Genomic DNA, 23,273 nt, shown 5'->3' with positions numbered 1-23,273 from the left:
CTCAAAAGTTTGGAGTCTATAATTTATTTGTATTTTTATCCAAAATACAGAAAATCATTGATATTGAGAAATATTATTAAAATTCAAAATAACAGTTTTCTATTTTTAAGTAATTAATTTAAAAATGTTTTATCTGTGATGGCAAAGCTGCATTTCTGCATCATTACTCCATTCTTCAGTGTCACATGATCCTTCATGATTTGATGCTCAAAAAACATTTATTTTTATGATCAATGTTGAAAACAGTTGTGCTGCTTTTTGGTAACATTATAAATTTACTGTCCCTTTTGATTAATTTAATGCATCCTTGCTGAATAAAAGTATCATTAAATACTGGTACTATGCATGATGATCAGAAATTAAACAGTTATGTTTCAGAAAGGCTCCATTGTCAAAGAGTAGCCAAAAATAATGTACATATTAGCTATTAATTACCATTATTTTTCCCACCCGTGCAACCTATGACATCAACTGCATAGGAAAGTTAGAGGTCGTTCTAATTATATTTTTTTATCTGCAATAATATCCACTGATAAATCATTCAAAATACAGAGTGTAGGAATATGTATTAAGAAAGTAAATAGTAAATCATTTTGATTTTATGTTGACTTTAAGGGCTCTTTAAAGTCAATATGACTTCTTCCTGTCAGCTGAGGTGACATTTGAAGCAACCTGTGTGTGCGTATGTAGGCTACAGTAAGTGTGTGTGTGCAAATGAATGGAAATTTAAAAGGCTAACAGTAGATAAGTAGATGGAAGTAGTCCGTGCAAATGAGTGGAGCAGTCATTTTGGCAGATGTTTTGACTGTACATGTGAATAATGCATGAAGACATAAACAGTGATGTACACTTAACTGCAGCCCAGGCGTCCTCATTACTCATTGTGTGCGTGTTTGTGATTTTTGCATGAGTGCAGACAAAGAGAGGTCATCGGCGGCACAAAGAGAGAGTCGTTGTGTTATCTGTTGCGCGTGTGTGTGTGTGTGTGTGTGTGTGAGCTGCGTGGGTCGCTGCAGTGCTCTGAGATGGGCTGCAGTACTGATGGTACATGACAGTTCAAATTTCTTCCTTACACCCACAGAGAAACCAAAGAGACGTTCCCCATCTCTCTATAGCAAATTATAATATATGATACATGGACAAATATCAGGATTACACAAATGAGTTTCATCATTTTTCCATTGTTCAGTCAAACCGAATCTGAAAATGAATCATAGACCGATTGGTCAGGCTGAAAAAAGCATTTTTTCATTGTGTATCAAAATAGTTTTAAATAACTATTCATTTTAATGTCATCATTTTATATATTGTGTATACATACCATTCAAAAGTTTGGGGTCGGTAAGATTTTAAAAAATAAGTTTCTTGTTTAACGAAGCTGCATTTATTTGATCAAAACACAGTAAAACAGCAATATTGTGAAATATTACAATTTAAAATGTAGCATTATTCCATTTTAAAATCTGAATTTTGCTTTTAACAGAATTAAATGTGATATATACAGTATATATATATATATATATATATATATATATATATATATATATATATATATATATATATATATATATATATATATATATATATATATATATAGGCTTTTTTTTTGTGTGTGTGTGTCTGTGACAATTTTAAAGTCATTATTGTCTCTTTTTCTCATCCTTGCTGAATAAAATATGAGAAGTAATGGTTCTGACCTCAAACTTTAGTGTGTGCGTGTCCAATATACCCATATCAGTTGACCACTGCTAAAATTTCTGGAAAAGGTCTAGAAAAGTCGTGGAAATGAATATGTCATGAACATTTAGTGAGCAAAAATGTTTTTCATTTACTACATGAAACATCTAGATTTGATGGATTGATTATTCAGCCAGCACAACTTTTGAGAATTCAAAGTCTAATTTAAACCTGGAAATAAAATTTACATTTTAGAATTGCCAGTAATATCTAATTGAAGATTAATCTGACTTTTGGACCCCAATGTACATACTAAAAAATAAAAAATGTCTGCCTTATTTTTAAGTACAATCAACTTGGATCTTTAACTCATTTCAACTTAAATTACATTAAACTGACATAAGAAATAAGTTGAATATTGTAAAACTTATAAAAAATTTTTTTGAAAATTGCTCAACTTATTTTGATGAGTTAAAGCAATGTAAAAACATATGTTGTCATAACTTATTGATCATGTCATTTTTTTTACAGTGTATGAAACGCTCACTATAACTGGGCGATGCAGCATCAGCTCTTCATGCTGTAATCCTGCGCTCTAATCAGACTCTGACGTGCTGGAGATCAGACACAGTCAGCATTAATGTTCTCTCCTCTCAATGCCTCACTGAGGAATTTAGAGGAAAATCCAGTGGGTTGAACATCTGAGCATCCCGTTAATACTCATATCTACCTTTAAATCAGAGCTCTACTAGGAGATATCATAATCTTTTTTTTTTCCTTTTCTTTTTTTATCTTTTTTTCGGCCTCTTTCCTGCTCTTAGAAGGCTGTTTATATACATTTAGTCAGCCTGAGATTCACAACACATTGTACTTCTGTAATGTGGATAAAGAGTGTGATCTGGATGGGGCTTTGGAACTGCTTGGATCAAACTTTTTTTTTTTTTTTTCAGTGTGCTGTGCACTGATGATCATAATAAGAGCAGGAATGTGTAAAGCAAATATGGTCAGTTTTGATTTTCATGTTAATACTTTTTTGTGGGAACCATGTTAGAAAGTTCAAACTACAGCATTAATGTGATATATATATATATATATATATATATTTACAGTTATACAGTATTTACAGTTATACAGTATATTCACACGAACAACAGAATCCTCTTATTTTAAAGTAACATTATGAATCTACTTTATCTTTATTATTGTATGACTATAGCCAAATTTCTGAATACCAAATAGTTGTCTGATCAAATTAAGGTTGCTGGGTCAATGTCTTCATGTGTTCATCCATCTGGCATTAAATATAGAGACTTCAGAACCAATATTTCAGTCATATTTGCAGCATGATAAAAAAAGGGTCTTTCTGAATTGAGGAGGAATGTTTGAGTTTTTGTGCATAATACACTAGCATTCAAAAGTCGTTTTTCAACATTGATAATAAGAACACTATATATATTACTTCTTAAACACCTAATCAGCATATTAGAATGATTTATGAAGGATCATGTGACATTGAAGACACATAGTGAATAGTGGCCTTTATTTAGCCTTCAATATCATGATTATACCACAAAAAACAACAACAACCAAAAACAACAGAGAAACAGGAAAGTCACCTTGAGATCCGGTGTGAAGTCGACGCCTCATCAACTCTGACATGACAGACTGTGAAACAGACAGACAGACTATTAGAGAGTCAGATTAGACTGACAGTAGGACACATCGGACCGATCAACGCATGGAACAAAACCCCAGAGGAGACTTTTTTTAAATGTTTGCAGCGCGAGTGGCAGATACAGACGAAACACGAAGTTATACAGCTGTCCTCTTTGCCGTACATCAGATGTCAATAGATGGATGACGCAGGTGGAGCTTGTGTTTGAAGGTGGATGATGACCTCTGGAATAACCATCTGGATCAAGGACAACTCACATGATACTGTCATATGAAGCAATTTTAAACAGTGATTCCCAAACTTTTTGTCTTTTGTGTCCGCCATCATAAAGGTTAATACCCCTTCACTGACTTTAAACCTGCTTCTTCTAACTCATATTATACTTGACATCAATAACCATTATTATTATTATTAACCAAAAAGTTATTAATTTTTTACAATGATTCCCTTTCTGTGGGCGAAAAACTGACTCACCAAGCAGCTTCCTCCGCTTGAGCTTGTTTGTCTTTCACAAGTTATAACTTCATTAACTTGGATATTGGTCATGTTTCAAAGATGATAGAAGAATATGAAAATGCATTATATTCTTGTTGCGAAGAAAGAAGCAAGTGAGACGAATAAAGAGGACATCTGTTCAGTGTCATAAATAAATACACTAACATTTAAAGTTTGGGGTCTGTAAGATTTTTTTTTATATTATTATAAAACTTAAACTTACTTTAATTTAATGAATTCTAGGGAAGAGACTACTCTACTGAAAATGGACAGCACCTGTGGCAACATATTTTATTTTGTCTGACTCTCTCTCATTCTTGGCTGTGATCGAAATCACCCCATAACCTCATTCACTACATTAGTCCACTACTATAGGCTACTTTACTTAAGGGAATGAATGAAAACGAGTGAGTGAATTCGGACACTGAGTGCGCCGGAAGGACTGCCACTTTTGCGTTGTTTGTGCTGCTTAATAATCATTTGACACTTAGCTAACTGGCAGCTCCAGTAGTAATGAAAAGATTTATCTTAAAACCCGTCATGGAAACTATGTACAAACCTTAATTTAACAATCCAATGAAAATGGATGGATGGATGATTCGGCCATCTTCTGGCGAGACCCTGGAGCCACGAGCCTCACAGTGCATTATGAGGATTCTCTAGTTGTTGAGTGTACATACTGTAGGTTGTACACTCGTTATTGCAGTGCATTGTGGGATTTATAGCACTCGATAACGTCTCTAAATGACTGTCCTTTTTTGAAGGACTGACAGATTTCCTTTATTGAAACCAATTTTGTTAAGTGTCCTCTTTATGTTGTGACTTTAAGACGGGGTCATAACATAAATTGGGGGCTCGTCCGGGATTTGAACCTGGAACCTCTCACAATTTTACAAAAGATTTTCGAGGACCTGCATGTGTTAGCAACAAAAATGTGTATGATTAATCACAATTAATTATTTAAAAAATTAGTTACTCTAAATTAGGCCTACCACAATGTATTGTAAAAACCTGTGACATACAGTGAAACGATTATTTTAACAGTAACAAAGATGCGTGAGATGCTAGAAGGATGCTCCAGAAGATTTTTTATATCAATTGTTCTGCCATATTTCACGAGAAACATCCTCTAATATCAAAGATTCCTGCCAGGTTACGCATAAAGTGTGAAACCGTGAAGCACGACTGTTTGGTGCCCTTGATAGGGAGCCGCTGAGAGCAAAGCGAGAACGGGCGGATGGCAATGTGGGTCAAGCCCGAGCACGTCTGCTCTAGGGTAGAGACGTCCCTTTAATAGCTGACTCCGGATTAGTTTCTCGTTTTCACTTCTACTTTGTGGCTTATTGCACTCACTGCATCAGGACTGATCTGAGGTCAGGCGGAGAGAGCACTCCAGGGGTCTCCTTGGCAAGTCCTCGGCGGGGGCTGAACGCAGTGATAGACGAGCCAAGGGAACGAGGGAGTGCAGAGGAGTGCAGCATCCCTGCCTTCTTTTCTCATTCCTGGCTTTTTTCTTTTCTCTCTATCTCTGTTAGCAAAAATGCCTCCTATCTAGGCCTATACCGCACATCTTTGACCTCACTGCTAGAATGCACACACAATGCCTCAGCAGCAAACTGCATGTCTGTATTGTTTTTTGATGTTTCGCTTCGTGCCCAAGCTAAAATAAGCAGGTAAACGGTCATTTATGCTCCATCAACATCAACTAATGTAAATACAATCGCTGTTTTCGAACAGTTTTCCAGACCACGCCTCCTGTATGTCATTGGTCGACAAACAGTCCCACTTCAAACTAGCAACAGTGGCTATGACTTCATAGTGTTTTCAAGATAGTAGATTGTAGTAAGTAACGGAATCCATTACATTACACATTTAAGGTAATCTGACTATTTTTTTATTACTTTTAGATTTATTTTGACCTAACTTGTTTATCACATTGATTCGAATAGGATAACACTGTACCATACTGATATAAAACATACGAAGAGAAAGAAAATATCAAAAACATGAAGTGCATTCAAAATTACATTACTGCAGGGTTTCCCAAACTGGGGATCAATTCAAAGCTATTAAATAATTAAATCATAAAAGTGTAAAATTAAAATAAATAAATTAAAATAAAAACAATCAAAATAACACACTGACTAAATAGGTGTTTTTAAAATATACCAAAAACTTACTAAAAAGATTATATTATATAAAATGTAGGCCTATCAAATATTTTATTTGTTTACCTACGTCATGTGACCATTCACTGCATTAGAGAACCATGAACTTTTATTATTTATCGTTGTTATTATTATTGACTTAGATTGACCTAACCTATTAACTTAAAATCTCAGAGGGTTCTTCAAGTAAATAATAGGTCACGGTCATTAATAGGTTCAGGTGACAGAAAAGTTGGGGAATGCTTGCATTGCATGTAAATATGAAATGACATGAATTTGTACATTTTAATGTGTATGAAAGACAGAGTCCTTCCAAGCATACACAGCTTTAATTCTTTGATTGGAAATGAAAATATATGTGGAACTATATATTCCGGCTTACTTTGGAGTTTGGATTCAGGGCTAGAAAAGACTACGGCTCACACACATTTGTACACACAAACGCATGCATATGCACAGCTGTGACCCATATAGCTGACAGGTGATGATGCTCGGGTAGGCAGGTGGTCATCCTGGTGGGTGGGGAAAACTGTCCTGACAGACAGACAGACACACACACACACACGGACACGTGCAGATGGCGCAAGAACTCTGCCTTCATTCTGTCTCCTTAAGAAGAATCTTTAAGTTCATCTGCAGGTCTTCATCAGGACACACAGATCTGATGCTTCCGTGTGATTGCTCGGATATTTGAATGTGTTATGACAGAAACAGGCTACACGAGGACAGAACAGGAGATTGTGTGTGTGTTTACTATCCTCAACACACTGACACCTGCTGGACATAGTGGGGAAATTATTCCTTATACAAGAAGAAAACGTTTGTTTTATTTTTTAAGGCATAGTCTAAAAAATATCACTACTTTCAAAGCCAGTCTTTGAATTTTGTTTTGTAGCATTTATTTATTTTCTCCAGAGGATAAATCGCTTATATTGTTGTGTTAAATACATTTTTAAATAAATGTAAATTAGCCTATATATAATAGCATTTTTGTATTATTAATATTATTTAGCATTATTTTTGTCCTTAATACAAATATAGACTTGTACATGGGTGTTAATTCAACTTCGTCATATTAAAATGTTTTAGAAATAGTGTCCATGCGTTTATTATTTATTTTTGCTACATTTAAAATGCTCAAAATCTGTTTATGTAAACCTTTTAACCAGGCATATTCTCAATCTTAAAATACAAAATACATTGTAAAATATAAATGTTTGCACATTTTATAGTGATTTTTTATTATTATTTCTTAACAATGTACTACTGTCCCTCATTGTCATTTCCCTGCACCACAACAAGTTTTTCAAAAGTGCTAAAATTTCAGTGAATTTTATATTAAAAATGTAATTTCCACCACAGAATGGCATTAAACAATACATAACTGGGTTCTGTCATGATTAGAAAAGTAAGCATTATCTCTACCCAACAAGCCACATGATTTGAGATATGATTTCATTATGTAGGGGTTGTAAGGCTTCATTTTGAAAACAGAGGAAGAAATGTTCAGTGACTTGGAGTTAGCTGAGATAATACAGTCGTCACACGGTGCTTTCAGCGGGCTATCAAAACAGCAGTCCCACGGGACAGGGACTAATCACTTCTGCCTTGGACTTAGAGAGACAGGGTTCAAAGCAGAACGTGAGGTGTGTCGTGTGTGTGTGTGTGTGTGTATGTGAGAGAGAGAGAGGAGGGTGGCAGGGGCCTTGTTAATGCAAAGCGTCTGATGTGGGTTGCGATTGATCGCACTGCAGGTGTCAAAGGCCTGATTTGCTTCGCACAAACAGGGAATTCTCCATGAGTCTCCCCGGGTTCACTCTCCATGATGTCACAGAGCCAGCAGCACTCTAATTGGACAGCACTTACAAGCTCCAACCTTCAAAATATTTATTCCAAAACACTGCAAGTGGTCATATTTAACCTATTAATTGCATTAAACCTAGTCCTCATTATCCATGAATGACATATTTTAATTTGATAGGACATATTTAGATTTTTCAGGACAGCTTTTAGTGACATCTGTTTGGCATTAGGGATATTTAATAAGTGGTATTCCAAGAAAATGTAATAACATGAATAATGTAAGCCTCTTATTTTATCTTATTTAGTGAACTTCAATGTAATATATGTATAGGTCATTTTCATACTCGTGAGGGTTATAAGGCTCTGGTTTGCCTTTAATAATAACTGCTGTCTCACTGGAAAAGGTAGATGTTTATTTATTACAGAGGAAAATTATCTTTCATGTTGTGTGTGTAACATAGCTCTAAGTGAATGAAAACATCCGGCAAAGTTTTAAATCTGAAAGTTCACTGTATATTGTCTTTCAAAAGTAAGAGTCGACTCTGAGTCAATGAAATTAATCGTTTTTGAAACGAGTCATAAACCGTTTCGTTGTGACGTCGAGACGAAACATTATAGGAATAAACCACCCCTTTCAATCTGATCGAAATTTCATTTGGCTTGAGCTCAATCAGATCGATGTGTGCCGGTGAGTGTGTCCCGCGAACATGAACAGCACACAGACGTGAATAGCACTCAGAGAGAGTTTTAATGAATGACCATCCTGCTTTCTGGTCAAAACATCCGTCAGATAATGAGTTTTGAGTTTGTGATTTTTTTTATTTATTAGTGCATTTTTATTTTATTTTACATTGAGAAAATACAACAGTTCCAAGTTACAGACATTTTTATGCATTAATATTAAAGTCTAATCACAAATATGGTTAATTAACTGTAAATGGTTTGATTGTGAATTTAGTTTTTGTGTGTGTGTGTGTGTGAATTCAATTGTATTTAATTTTACATTGAGAAAATAAATGGTCCAGGTTACAGATATTTTTAACATGCAGTTTATCCTACAAAGGTTGAAGAAAAAAAACAGAAACATATAGAAAAAGGGTGTTTTTTTGTGTTCAAAGTTTGACTGTTGGGGCCCCATACCTGGAATCTCGGGGCACCCAAATCACCAAGTCCGCACCTGTACATAGTATGAATTAAATACCGGTAACATCCATCCACCATGTTGTTACTATCAGTGTTACAGAGGCTGCATTCTTCAGAGGCCGCATTCGAAGGACGATGGCGTCACGGCTGCGCGACTGAGGCTGTAACAATAAAAAATAAAAAATAAAAATGAAGGCGGTCACATTTCTAGCCTACTTCAAAGGTATCCAGCTGTTGTATCGTTCATTTCAATAACAGCTGGATCCTGCCTTGTGATGTATAAACAACCCGCACCCACCCGACGAGTCTAATCGAAGTGTGCGTCTCTCCCCCGACTTTCCCAACAAAAATCCCGCCCCCTCTCAGAAAATACATAAAACTGACATTATTGAGCTATAGCCTATGCGTTTAAAAGTAGCCTATTAAAATGGTATTGCTCAGTTCAACGTGTTGGGAAATCGGGCATTTTGTCCCGCGTCAGCTTTTATACAAAAGTTCATAACGCGCTCAACATTCAAAAGATAAAAGGATTTACCACTTTCATCTCTGCCTGCAGACTGAGCTCGTGCGTCATCTTCGCGACAGTTATTCAGACAATAAAGCGACCTATGTATTTCATAGAAAATTGTGTCTAGTAGGCTACTATATAAATTACAAAGGTTTAATTGGCATCTTTATTTCAAACGACCCGACTGACCGCGACCCGAATATCATTAAAAATATTTTTGGATGACTCGTAGACGCGGGTGCCTTCATTTGGATCAACCCGCGCATCACTGTTACCTACCTCAGAAATGCGCGCCAGTGACGACAGGACTGTTTTGAAAGAATTTGACGAATTACACTTTACGTAAGTGTTTTCAGCTTACCCAAATATCTAATGATACAAATGTAGAAATAAAAACCTTTAAAGCGGTTCAAATGTTGACTTATATCTAACTAAAATGCAATTATACTACCGGTAGCCTACTCTGTTGGCGTAGGCCTACCTTTTTTCGCACACTATACAGAATGAGGCTACAGGGCTCTCAAGTTTTGAAGACAAGCTAGAGTGACACATGGGGCGCGGGGGTCATTAATAATAATAATATTATTAGTGTTTTTGTGTTTATTATTGTTTTTATATTAGTGTTATTATTATTGGTGTTTCATTAGGCTAATAATAATATTATTAGTGTTTTTGTTGTTATTATTAATGCTCAGACTTGCAGAAGATAATATTTGACACATGGCACTGACAATTCAACCAAATACAAAGTATGCTTTTTACCTGACATATTTGAAAGACAGATGCAATGATTAATGCATGGCCATGGATATTATAAAATATGACATGATTTTAAAAGTGACTTATAACATCGACTATACAACAGTTTAATTTATTTAGTGCTAATAAAATTATTAAGCCTATTTGGAGAGAGAGAGATGTTTATAATGTAACAATATGTCAGTCATCGTGTGATAGACTACTTGTTCTGAGCAGGTGTTGTCAGTGAACAGGCTGTAAAACTGTTGGCTAAGTTACAGTAACTCATGAAAAACTGATGGTAATTATCTGGGAAACATTTTCTAACAGCAGTCAAGTTGTCATTGTTTGTGTCAAACAAGTTGTGAATTTGTTGTAACATTAAAACAGGAGATTAGACCCCGAAGCCGCCGCCAGGCGCCGCCATTTGCGCCATTTAGAATTTCAGCCGCCGCCAGCCAATAATTTCGTAAGCCAAATTGAGCCGCCATCTGATAAAGTTTGGCTGAGCCGGTATTATTTGCATCAAATAATAAATCTATCACATAGAGACATACACACACGAAATATAAAAACAATACACGATATCTATTTCCCCACTGGATTCATCAGCACAGTCTTGTGCTCGTTGCTACGATACACAGACTCACAGTGAATTGACGACCAATTAAAATTGCTCGTTTTCCGTACAGAAGAAGCAGTGCATTTTTTTCTCGCACTGAGGTGAAATTGCGGAAAGAAGCAAGCAAGGTAATTTTGATCTCCCTTCTCACATACTTTCCTGATTCCTACTTACTTTTTTTTAAACTTAGGCCTACCCAGACTTTTGTTAAATCTTCAGGGTACGGTTGCACAAACACCTGAATCAAAGATTGATGTTATGAACCAAATATTCTGGAACGGAGAGATTTATAGCACTGAACGTGATATTACTGCAGTAACAAACCACCGTTTCCACATTGCTAATTCACGACGCATGCTTCAGTGTACATTGAAGTGAAATGTGCAAAACTTTGTCCAAAATAATACTGATAACAGTGTGTGTTTATATTAAGGCGAGACACGGCAGGCAAAAACATCGTTTTTTTTTACTGGTCAATTTTGAGATTTTTGGATATTTGTCTTCAATAACATGTCTTCTTTCAGACTTGTGGTGAAAAAAAGTGCGAAATACACATTTAGGTCTTTATTTTACTGCACTTTGTCTGTTTGCGTCTGTAGATTTCTCATAAATTCAACAAAAGTTTGCATTCTTAATCAACATACTTCTCCGCGATCTGGTGTTTTCTTTATTACATTGTATTGCATTTTGTATAAATATAGTGTAAGCCATGCATTGCTTGGAAATATTGAGATCTAGTAAATCAGTAACATATAGACATCTGTAGACACGAAGTGGCAGCTTCAGCCATTTGCAGCTATGAAAAGTTTGGCGGCTGCAGCAGCCATTTAGGTTTTGGCTGAGCCGGCTAGCCAGCCAATAACTTCATCAGCCAGCCATTATTCTCAAAACAAATGGCTTCGGGGTCTACAGGAGATCATGAGGAGATCCAGTGTTCTCTTACGAGAGGTTCTCTCGTACTGCGTACTGAAAGTACGCACCGGGTAAAGTCTCTTTGCTCGAGATATTGAAGCCAAAATTTATCCTTAAATTTCCATATCTTGTAAACGCAGTGCAGCAGCAGTCAGACCTAGAGCGGGCAATCTAGCGCGCTCATTGGCTGCTCCGCGGCAACTGCTGCAGCCTACCACTGAGCCCCAGGCGTGACGTCACGCCCAATGAGGGCGCTTCGCGCCCTCACGCGGCAAAGCCCGCCGAAATGGGAGTGGCTTAGCGTATATAAGGGGCAGTTCAGGCTGCTAACACTCGATTTTAATCTCTTCAGCGACGCTCTACGCTACGCTGACCTCTGAGAGAAGCCGCCGCCGTCGAATCCAGCGACCAGCCAGCTTAGGACAGCGCCTGAGGAAGCCGGCCGTCTTCGCCACCTTCAGCCGTCCGTGCCAGCTACGCTATCCGGCGTCATATCCTTTTTATGTCTATGATATAATGTGTATTTCCTCTCCGTGCGTTCGCCGCTGCAACGCACGTGTCTAAAAGAGCACGAGGTGTTTGTTTCAAAATGCCTCGTTTTTCCCGCTCAGCGACGGAGACCGCCATCTTCTGCGCTCTCCGCCTGGGACAGGACCACGCAGCCCTCGCTCTGTCTTCGGGAGGCTGCGTTCACTGCGAGGAACTGCCAATGTCGACCCTGCGGGCTCGACTTGCCGCGTTCGACGCTGAAGATGTCACTCCGGCTGTCTTCGGTGGGCCGCGCAACAGAAGTGCCGCCCCCAGAGACCCCCTCCCCCCCGACACGCAGCTGCCGGCCTCGGCCCTCACTGCTGTCGCCTCAGGGGATGAGGTGGACGGAGAACCATCGATGATGGCTGCTTTTGGGATACAAATTCCCCCAGCGGACCTTCTTCGCAGCGACGACAGATCGCGCTCTGACAGCCGCCACAAGCCGCCTCCCCCCCGGGGGACCCCGGCCCGAGATCGCGTTGAAACCTGAGCCGCGAAGTCCTCCTAGCAGCCGCACGGAGGAGAAGATGCGCGAGTCCCGCCGCGGCCGGACCGCCATCAAACCTACCCGCTCTGCCAGTCCCCTTAGCAAAGGCTACTGCAGTAGTGTATACCGCAGCCAACGAGCCAGTTGCTTAACCCGCTCGCCTGCACACAGACGCCGTTTCCACGGCGACCCAGATAAATCTCATAAAGAGTGTAGTGTCTGTTTTTCCGGCTCACGCCGACGGTGTTTTCAAGTGTAGAAGATGTGCCCACGCCACTGTGTTCACCCTACACATAAGCACGATCCCCCCCGGTGTCCCTCACTGTCACAGAGCCCACTCACATAAGCGGGCACGCGCCGCTCGAGTGTTAGACGTAGGATATGTGCCCACGTTACAGTGCCCACACCTACTCACTGCCCGCTCTGTTGCACAGTTATTCCAGGGGACGAAAGCTTTAACAGTCGTGTTGTGAACATAAGCCCTGTGAACGCTCACGAGCACTCACACTCACTGATAAATGCTGCAACCCCGGCGCCGCTCACGCGCCCCGCTGTTCTCGCCACAGAATGATTTCCGTACAAAGCGATCGAATCATTGGGTGTGTAATGCAGCCGGCCGCCCTATACAGACATCGAGAGCGCGCGCGCCTCGCTGATACCTCCGCTACAGTTTCTCGACCCCACGCAGTGCGGCGATCGGAACGCGGAGACCTTTGTTTACCGGCCGTGTTGTGAACGTAAGCCCTGTGACTGCTCACGAGCACTCACACTTACTGATACACACTGTAAACCAACGCCGCTGTTCGCGCCACAAAATGTTCTCCGTCCAAAACGGCCGAGTCATTGAATGTGAAACAGCCGGCCGCCTTATACAGACATCGAGAGCGCGCGCGCCTCGCTGATATCTCCGCTATAGTTTCTCGACCCCCGCGCAGTGCGGCGATCGAAACGCGGATACCATTGTATAACCGGCTGTGTTGTCAACGTAAGCCATGTGAGCGCTCACGAGCACTCACACTTACTGATAAACACTGTAACCCCGGCGCCGCTCACGCGCCCCGCTGTTCGCGCCACAAAATGTTCTCCGTCCAAAACGGCCGAGTCATTGAATGTGAAACAGCCGGCCGCCCTATACAGACATCGAGAGCGCGCGCGCCTCGCTGATATCTCCGCTATAGTTTCTCGACCCCCGCGCAGTGCGGCGATCGGAACGCGGATACCATTGTATAACCGGCTGTGTTGTCAACGTAAGCCATGTGAGCGCTCACGAGCACTCAAACTTACTGATAAACACTGTAACCCCGACGCCGCTCACGCGCCCCGCTGTTCTCGCCACATAATGTTCTCCGTCCAAAGCGATCGAGTCATTAGGTGTAATGCAGCCGGCTGCCGCTGTCAGCGAGCCGCTGATACCTCCGCTACAGTCTCTCGACCCCGCGCAGTGCGGCGATCGGAACGCGGATACCATTGTATAACCGGCTGTGTTGTGAACGTGAGCCCTGTGAGCGCTCACGCTTACTAACAAACACTGTACCCCCAACACCGCTCACGCGCACCGCTGTTCGCGCCACAAATTGTTCTCCGTCCCTAGCGACCGAGTTACGGAATGTGAAACAGCAGGCTGCTGCCGTCAGCGAGCAGCATTACTCAGCAAACGAGGGCGCGCGCGCCGCGCTGATACCTCCATTTCAGTTTCTCGAGCCCGCGCAGTGCGGCGCTCAGGACGCGGAGACCATTCTGCCCCTAGCTATGCGTGCGAAAGCATGGGAAGCGATCCCGGGCGTGTCAGAATGGGTGCTGAATGTTGTAAGACAGGGCTATACACTGCAGTTCGCTCGCCGTCCCCCGCGCTTCCGAGCCCGTACAGTGACGAGCGTGAACCCAGAAGTAGCACACCTACTTCGCGCAGAAATAGCAAAACTGTTATGCAAGGGGGCGATAGAGCCGGTACGTCCTTCTATGAGCGAGTCAGGCTTTTACAGCCGTTATTTTCTCGTGCCCAAGAAGGACGGAGCGCTCAGACCTATATTAGATCTGAGACATTTGAACAAAGCTCTTATGAAAAGACCGTTCAAAATGATCACGACCAGACAAATCCTCGCGCAAATTCGCCCGAGGGACTGGTTCATTTCTCTCGATCTGAAAGACGCGTACTTTCAGATTCAGATCATACCCCGTCACAGGCCATTCTTGAGATTCGCCTTCGACGGTCAGGTATATCAGTACACCGTCCTGCCGTTCGGCCTGTCTTTAGCACCCCGTACATTTACGAAGTGCATGGACGCGGCGCTCGCTCCCCTGAGGCGTCAGGGGATGCGAATATTGAACTATCTGGACGATTGGCTGATTTTAGCACAATCAGAGGCGGAACTCGTGTCTCACAGAGCTGTGCTACTCAGTCATCTGGAAAACCTGAGTCTCACGGTCAATTGGACCAAGAGCTCACTGCTGCCCCGTCAGTCAGCTTCCTTGCTAGGAATACAGCTCGACTCGGTGGCAATGACGGCTCGCTTGTCAACACAGCGCGCGCGCCGTGTTCAGCGTTTGGCCGCATCTTTCCAGAAAGACAAAGTGTTTCCCCTGAAAACGTTTCAGAGATTGCTGGGCTTTATGGCCTCAGCCGCAGCAGTGCTCCGGCTAGGTCTATTGCGTATGCGCCCCCTGCAACGATGGCTCAACGCTCGTGTACACCACCGAGCCTGGGCTTCCGGCGGTTACCGAATCAGAGTGACTCAGAGCTGTGTTTCAGCTCTGCAGCCCTGGCTAGTGACCGACTGGTATCAGCGGGGAGTTATGATGGGAACTGTCTCGTACCGAAAAGTTATCTCGACGGACGCTTCCAACCTTGGTTGGGGCGGGATATTCGAGGGCAGACCGGTCTTTGGCCTATGGTCAGACACGGAGAAGCTCCTCCATATAAACTGTCTGGAGATGATAGCGGTCGAGTACACTGTGAAACACTTCCTCCCTTTTCTGCGGGGCCACCACGTACTGGTTCGAACGGACAACATGTCTGTGGTATCGTACGTGAACCGCCAGGGCGGTGTCAGATCCAGGCCACTCTGCGATCTGGCGGAACGCCTCCTCGTCTGGGCTCAGCACCACGTGCGCTCGCTCAGAGCCACGCATGTGCCAGGACGCCTGAACGACGGACCGGACAGACTGTCCAGGAACAACGTTCCCCTCGGGGAATGGTCCCTGCACCCTCAGTCAGTCCAGTTATTGTGGCACCGCTTCGGCAAGGCGGAAGTCGACCTATTCGCGTCGACAGACAACGCCCATTGCCTAAGATTCTTTTCGAAGAACGAGGACGCTCCGGCCCAGACATGGCCCAGATGCCCGTTATACGCGTTACCACAGGTAATTAAGAGAATCAGGGAAATGCGTCACTCGGTGCTCCTCATAGCCCCCCGATGGGAGAACCAGACATGGTTCTCGGAGTTGGTGCGGCTGTCAGACTCAGCCCCATGGCCGATCCCGGTGAGGAAAGACCTCCTTTCCCAAGCCGGCGGATCGATTTGGCATCCTCATCCAGAGCTATGGTCTCTGCATGCATGGATAATCAACGGGTACCCGTTGCTTTGCCAGAAGGGGTCGTGAACACGATCACGCAATCTAGAGCCCCCTCTACCAGGCGGCTCTATGCGTCTAAATGGTCGGTGTTTACTAAATGGTGCACGGACAAGGGCTTACAGCCACAAACGTGCGGAGTCTCGTGGGTGCTTTGCTTCCTTCAAGAGATGTTGGACAGGGGCAGGTCCCCCTCCACGCTCAAAGTATATGTCGCGGCCATCGCAGCGTTCGCCGAGTCGACGCTCGGCCAGGCGATAGGAAGGAATGAGCTCATCATCCGCTTCCTTAGAGGAGCCAGGAGGATGAATCCCCCACGGCCCCCCTCGGTTCCTATCTGGGATCTTTCCCTGGTCTTAGAGGCCCTGAAAGCACATCCCTTCGAACCGCTTCACTCTGTGGATTTGAAGTACCTCGCGCTCAAAACCGTGTTTCTGATCGCTCTTGCATCAGTTAAACGTGTGGGTGACTTACACGCGCTCTCTGTGAGTGCTACGTGCCTCGAGTTTGGACCTAATGACTCTAAAGTCATCCTTAAACCGAGACATGGTTATGTCCCCGAAGCGATCGGTACCCCGTTCAGAGCACAGATCATTTCACTCTCAGCTTTGCCGGCATCAGGCAACGAGGTCGATGCGAACCTCCTTTGTCCTGTCAGAGCACTGAGAATTTACGTCACGCGCTCCGCCGCCTTCAGGCGCTCGGAGCAGCTTTTTGTTTCGTTCGGTGGGCGCACCAAAGGTCTCGCCGCCTCGAAACACAGCCTATCCAGATGGATAGTGGACGCTATTGCTGCGGCTTACGCGTCAAAAGACCTGCAATGCCCCTTGGGCGTTAGGGCTCATTCCACCAGAGGCATGGCCTCTTCGTGGGCTTGGTCCAGCGGGATTTCTATTCATGACATTTGTACGGCGGCAGGCTGGGCCTCCCCGTCTACATTTGTTAGGTTCTACAACCTAGAAGTCCCCGCCTTGCAGGCTAGACTCCTTTCAGTCTGAAAAAAAAAAAAAAAAAAGTCCTAGCGACTCACTCGTGAACTGCGCTACAAGGGTAGATGTGTTCAATATAAGACCGGCAGTGCCGCTCTGTATGTATATCCCCTCATAAAGTGCTTATGTACAGGTGCGAGCCCACTCTGTTGGCCACCTAAATTTCACTTATCCATGTCCCCCGGGGCGTTCCCCCCTGGGATTCATATTGTGACTGCTTAAGCGCACACGGCGTTTACAAGGGGTTCCCGGTGCGTACTTTCAGTACGCAGTACGAGAGAACCTCTCGTAAGAGAACGTACTCGGTTACTTAACGTAACCTCGGTTCTCTCTAGAAGAGGGAACGAGTACTGCGTTCCCTGCCGTGTCGCGCTTCGAGCTCATTTCGCTTCAGCGATCAAAATCGAGTGTTAGCAGCCTGAACTGCCCCTTATATACGCTAAGCCACTCCCATTTCGGCGGGCTTTGCCGCGTGAGGGCGCGAAGCGCCCTCATTGGGCGTGACGTCACGCCTGGGGCTCAGTGGTAGGCTGCAGCAGTTGCCGCGGAGCAGCCAATGAGCGCGCTAGATTGCCCGCTCTAGGTCTGACTGCTGCTGCACTGCGTTTACAAGATATGGAAATTTAAGGATAAATTTTGGCTTCAATATCTCGAGCAAAGAGACTTTACCCGGTGCGTACTTTCAGTACGCAGTACTCGTTCCCTCTTCTAGAGAGAACCGAGGTTACGTTAAGTAACCGAGTACGTTTTCCTCTGTGGGTGAACGAAACTTTCGGAAGATCACGTGAACAATTCCTTTTTTCCCAATTGGTTGTTACGTTAAATCTTACCCAGATACAGTAGTGCTATTTTCTGATTGGCTATTTTGTAGCCCCTTTCTTTTTTTTGATTGGCTGTTAAGTGGCAGGCTCAACTCATACTGTATCCAGGGGAGACGCGTCGCGGCGACACGCTTGTTTCCTGCCGGTTCCATAGTGACAGCGGCGCGGCCAGAGAAGTTTTGGGCGCTGCGGCATATTAAATATGTTATAAAGTTTTTCCGCGTGAGAAATACAATGTGTGGCGGGAGTGCGTGACAAAAGACTGAAATGAGTGACTGTCACGCTCAATGCGTGACACACGATTTCTGATGCAGTGACTGGATATTTCTGTAGAAGTGCTAAAAAACACTTACAGAAATATGATGTATAGCCTACATTTAATAAGGTACCTTTATAAAGGTAAATAACGCCCTGTAGTAGTAAATATCACAAATATGCAGATTTAAGTAATAACAGCTGATACACTGAGAATATTGCTTCAGATCAGAATAAATGAAAACATAAATAAAATTTAAAATTATATTTGTACCCAAAAATCATCACAGAATAAAATATGGTTATTTTACATTCGATTATTCAATATCTGTATGTGAATACTAGACCTACCTGGAAATGTGTTTATTTAATCTGTTTCATCTTTATTAAATTTGTTTTGGCCATTGCTTAATTATAACCAGGATATAACTATAACATTTGAACTTTTTAGTTGACTACAGTAAAGTCCTTGATTATAGTAGTGTTGCTGTGGTATCGAAAATGTCACTGGTAGGCCTTGTCTGTAGCTTATTTATTTGAATAATGGGTCAAAACAACAAAAATATTAAACTCATTTTATTGTTAAAATATACACTGCTGTAATGAGTGGGGGTGGGGGTTCATTTAAAAACAGTCACAAGGCTGACCAAAGTGCTGTACAAGCATAAGCTAAAAATCAAGGGGAAAACAGCTAAGTGTTACGCCGGTGCGGCGGAAGCAGAGAAGAGGCAGGATCCAGATGCAGCACACGCTTTATTTAACAGACTAACTTTTACACTAGAAACTAGACAGGACAACGATACTCGGGAACGGGAACGGGAACGGGAACGGGAACAGGAACAGGAACAGGAACAACCAACATCGACGTTAACAGTTAAACATTAAACAAGAACTCACAAGGACAGGGCAGAAACACAGGTCTTAAATAATCAGAGACAACTGAGCTAAACAGGATAACAAGGGGGCGTGGGAAATGAGAGACACCTGGGATAACTAATTGACAAGACAGGGAATCATGACACTAAGGCCACATTTACACATAGCCGGGTATTTAGAGAAATGAATATTTCTCCCCCTCCGTTTTCAATAATAACATCGTGCACACAACCCGCATAAATACGCCGTCGAGCGCCTTTATAACTATGCTAAACCTATGGGTGGCAGTGTAGGGAGAAGGATAAAGCCATGCTAGCCAATCAGAATCCTCAGAATCGACAAGAGAGAACCTAAAACCCCGTTTCTCCCAGTTGACACGACAACATATAACCGGCGTTTTCAGAAATCTCCACTTTGGCCGGAGTTTTTAGAAATAATCGTTTTCTGGGATAAAAACGGCGTTTTCGTGTAAATGACAGGCCAAAACGCAGAGAAATACCTGCGTTTTCCCATCGTGTAAACGGGGCCTAAGAAACTACATGTACAGATTTAAAACAGAAAACAGTGAAGTCAAATAGACAAAATCAAAATTAAAACATACAGAGTAGTGACATTAACAAGTATTAAAAGCTAAGGAAAACAAATGTTTTTTTTAGCAGAGATTTAAAAATTGATAGAGAAGGAGCTACTCTAAGTTGTGCCGGCAAGCTGTTCCACAATCTTGGCCCTACTACCGAAAAAGCTCTGTCTCCTCTACGTTTGAGCTAGTATAAGGAACAGTGAGTATAAATAGATCACTAGATCTTAGGTCACAGGATGGACTGCATGTAGAAGTTCAGACGGGGGGTGGGGGGGTTGGCACCAACACTTATCTTGGATACCCTTCAGCAAACAGATACAGCTCATCACCTTTAATAAACAAACATAAGTCTTAAAATCATTATGACATCGAAATGTTCTAGATTGGCTTCAGTAATCTGTATGGTCTTCTTATGAAAGATTCATCAGTGTGTGTTATTAGTCTTCGTAATTTCGTCACATACACACCTACTTTTTTTCTAATATGATATGTAATAAAGATTCTATCGTGTATATCAAAGCTCCAATGATGCTGGTAGTGACGATTCTCTCTGACCAATCAGTGTTTTACACGTCACATTTTAGTATCGGTACGGTTCACTTGGATCCTCACCCGACGACGTGATACTATTTAACCGAACCGTACCAAGCAATGGAAAAGTGCCATTAGTTTTGTCGTGGCCACGAGATATTAATTTGTGGGAACGTCATATTAACTCGTGGGAATGTGGTAAGTCGTACCACAAAATCATTTTGTCGAGTTAACGACATCCTTATATCTTGGCCTTGAGATCTGGCAGATCTGGCAAGCTCTGTAATCTAATTTTGAGCATTTTTGAGTGTGAAACTCATGTAATTGACACTGTTGTCACGCTCTCACACTGTTTTCTCATGCAGTGAAAAACATTGCGGAGTAAAGAGGACACTGACAACGTGGCGACAGATAAGAGGTTCCTTTTGATATTATGTGTGTGTGTATGTATATATATATATATAAATCAGGCAGCTGAAACTAATTATATAGTCTCAGGTGACTGATTTTTTTATTTTATTGCAAAATGTTAATAAAATTTTGCACAGCTCTTTATAAGGTTCAATATTTAGGCATGTCCAACTTTATTCACATTCATACAGTATCAGCATAATGTATATAGCAGATCGAGGCATGCTGAAATTCAGATATTATAAACATTAACATGATTTTCTGTAAAGCTGCTATGAAACAACGTGTATTTGAAAAGCGCTAAATTTGACTTGACTAGCACTGCAATGTGGACCAGACTTGCCAGTATATGCCATACTCTACACGAGACTACTTCTCAACTGAATCACAGAACAGTACGTTTCTCATACATCACCTCCAATGTGATCTCCATCACTCAGCTCCATTAGGAAATCCTCGTTCTTCACAAGCACCAGTCCAATGTCAATGGTGAACATTTTGTCAGGTTGAGCATTCCGATGAATGATGATGTCACCTGCGTTGAAGAACTCATGGTCCAACTTGATCAAGACGGCTTCGGTGAATTCTTTGTTAAGCAAAAACATGCCTTTGTTCAACAGGTTGGAGCATGTTTCTGCCATAATATCCTTTGAAACAGAAAACATAGCACTATTAAAATTTATTTTATTTAACAAGGTGTTAAATACCGGAATTATCCTTTAAAGCATTTAGATAACGCAGTCATTTAAATCAGACGTTGTGAATACACAAGTTACTGTAAAGCCAGATATAACTTTAAAATGGAAGAAAATATTGTTGATAAACCATATGAGTGGGCTATCGTGGTTTGGTTAAGAAAATAGGCAATTTAGAAACCCAGTTGGCACTGTTGAAAGGAAATAATGAAGAATTAATTCACAACTTGTCAAATATATCACTGCACGAGCAACATGACTCAGTCACAAGCACATGCTGGTTTTTATGATAGTAACATATTTTAGAAAATGGTTTACTATCAAAAGGGGGGTGATTCCTTATGAAGCATGTTTTATTAGAGTTGATATGTAGTTGAAATTCATAATAAATGTTTAAATGACATTCATTTTGAAATGATTTATTATGAATGTTAACTACATATCAACATACATATACATATAAACAATATTTTCTTCCATTTTAAAGTTATATCTGGCTTTACAGTAACTTGTGTATTCATCCCAGTGCCACTTGTACTGGGCAGTGGTACGTTGGCGCAACACTCTGGGCAGCCTTTGGAACATTGTGGAGGATTTTAGCTGGTTTATCTGAAATATTTATATATCATGGCATAGTATCATCAGAACCGCCTTGTATTTATTTGCTGAATAAACAAACTTAACAAATACTAACAGCTTTAATTTTAACTCTTAAAATTCACCCTTACCTTGTATGCATTGCCAGTCGCAGACATGCTCCCAAATGCTGTGATCAAGCAAGAAATAAATGCAGAACACATTATAAATCCAATCACCATACTTACAATAGCTATCCACCGTTCATCCACACCTAAAAAAAAAAGAAAAAAAGAAAAGAAAAAGGGAATCACTTTAGTTCAATGTAAAGTAACAGCAAATCATAGATTAAAAAACTTTGCGTCACAGGTTTAAAACAAAATCCCAAATCATGATTGTAAAAGTGATGCTGGCCTTAGCAAACGCCACCGATTAAAGTGATTTCAGGAGACATTTTTCTGCCCAAAGACTGATTATAAGATTGATTATCATTTCTCAAAAAAAGTATTAATGTTGAAAGAATGTTGTGCGGCGTACGTTTTGGTGAGTCAAATGATCTCCAGGTCATTTGAGATAAAGCTCTAAAGGAAGCATAGGAGTATTTTTCCCCGATCGAGGTATTCTGCAAAATGTAACAGAAAAAAAGGAAGACATGTTGAACAACACATCAATCATGTCAAATAAATGCCTGCATAAGCAATAAAAAATGAGACATACCTCAAGTTTCTTTTCTACAATCCAACAGTCTTGGGGAAACTCTTTCATTACAGAAATGAAGTACTGAACGCAAGTGTTCCAGTGCCAAATGAGGACCATCATCAGGAAAACAAAGACACGCCTGCATAACTTCTTGACTTCTTCAAGCTGTACATCAGACACCTAAAATGACAGATAATATAACATAAAGTCTCCATAGAACAATAAGGGTGTATAAAATACAACCAAAAATGTCCTGTTGCTTGCTGGTTTATCGTGTTATGATAGATGAGGAAAAATGTGAGAAAGTACTACAAAAATTATCTCAAAAATCCTTTCATCTTATTTATTTTACATATTTTTTCAATCTTATTATTAAATACTATTTTAGGCTGTTTGGGGTTCTTGAGTTGCTATATTATTTTTTATAACACAAAAGATGATATTTTGTAGAATGTTGGTAACCAGCCAGTTGACGGCACCCATTGACTTCCATAATAGGAAAAAATATACT

General features: G+C 41.5%; 1 protein-coding gene across 1 annotated transcript; it reads right to left on the bottom strand.

Annotated features, from left to right (window-relative positions):
* Positions 1-18,868: 18,868 nt before the first annotated feature.
* On the bottom strand, positions 18,869-22,900 carry LOC306989888 (potassium/sodium hyperpolarization-activated cyclic nucleotide-gated channel 2-like). Its single transcript, XM_079595955.1, has 5 exons — positions 22,781-22,900; positions 22,601-22,685; positions 22,216-22,337; positions 21,208-21,439; positions 18,869-20,179 (listed from the first exon to the last, which is right to left on the bottom strand). Exons 1-5 carry the CDS (start codon positions 22,880-22,882, stop codon positions 20,139-20,141), a joined length of 582 nt encoding a protein of 193 aa, XP_079452081.1. The 5' UTR covers positions 22,883-22,900; the 3' UTR covers positions 18,869-20,138.
* Positions 22,901-23,273: the final 373 nt, after the last annotated feature.

The sequence above is a fragment of the Phoxinus phoxinus genome (assembly GCF_949152265.1).
Source record: "Phoxinus phoxinus genome assembly, chromosome: 21".
Classification (NCBI taxonomy): domain Eukaryota; kingdom Metazoa; phylum Chordata; class Actinopteri; order Cypriniformes; family Leuciscidae; genus Phoxinus; species Phoxinus phoxinus.
Note: the sequence above shows the minus strand (reverse complement) of the source record. Positions and strands in the feature narration are given on the sequence as shown.

Coding starts and splice junctions, on each gene's coding strand:
- LOC306989888 (XM_079595955.1), bottom strand. CDS start 22,882: ATGATGGTCCTCATTTGGCACTGGAACACTTGCGTTCAGTACTTCATT. Junction 22,686..22,780: donor TTGTAGAAAAGAAACTTGAG/GTATGTCTCATT, acceptor TACATTTTGCAG/AATACCTCGATCGGGGAAAA. Junction 22,338..22,600: donor ATCATTTGACTCACCAAAAC/GTACGCCGCACA, acceptor TTTTTTTTTTAG/GTGTGGATGAACGGTGGATA.